The sequence below is a fragment of the Antrostomus carolinensis genome, unplaced genomic scaffold, assembly GCF_000700745.2.
Source record: "Antrostomus carolinensis isolate BGI_N321 unplaced genomic scaffold, ASM70074v2 scaffold35283, whole genome shotgun sequence".
Taxonomy (NCBI): Eukaryota; Metazoa; Chordata; class Aves; order Caprimulgiformes; family Caprimulgidae; genus Antrostomus; species Antrostomus carolinensis.
In genome coordinates this window covers 4,669-4,929 of record NW_010303722.1, presented here as the reverse complement: position 1 = coordinate 4,929, position 261 = coordinate 4,669, and the positions used below count along the sequence as shown (strand labels likewise).

At 67.4% G+C, this 261-nt stretch overlaps 1 protein-coding gene across 1 annotated transcript in view; it reads right to left on the bottom strand.

The window, feature by feature from the left end:
* Positions 1-149: 149 nt before the first annotated feature.
* LOC104522038 (pleckstrin homology domain-containing family A member 2) overlaps positions 150-261 on the bottom strand; it is a gene marked incomplete at its 5' end in the record, with an annotated part of 2,669 nt that continues 2,557 nt past the window's right edge. The window contains one exon of the mRNA XM_029084074.1: positions 150-261. This exon is cut by the window's right edge and continues 224 nt beyond it. Within this exon, the coding sequence (XP_028939907.1) occupies positions 150-261 (112 nt within the window).

The window sequence follows — 261 nt, the reverse complement described above, 5'->3', positions numbered from 1 at the left end:
GAGGGGTGAGCTCAGTCCAAGGTGCCGGGTGGATGTGTGGAGACCAACCGTCCCCAATCCAGCACGGCTGCGCACCCCAAGCCACCCCACAGGGACCCCCGGCAGCCGGGGAGACAGCGTGCAGAGCTGGGGGGTGGCTCAGTGCCCGGTCAGACATCGGAGGTCCGGATGCTTTCATCGTCCAGGTCGAAGGCGAATGGCTTCTCCTTGAGATGCTGCGGCTCTGACTTGTGCCGCACCCGCTTGCCCCGTGCGGGGCCG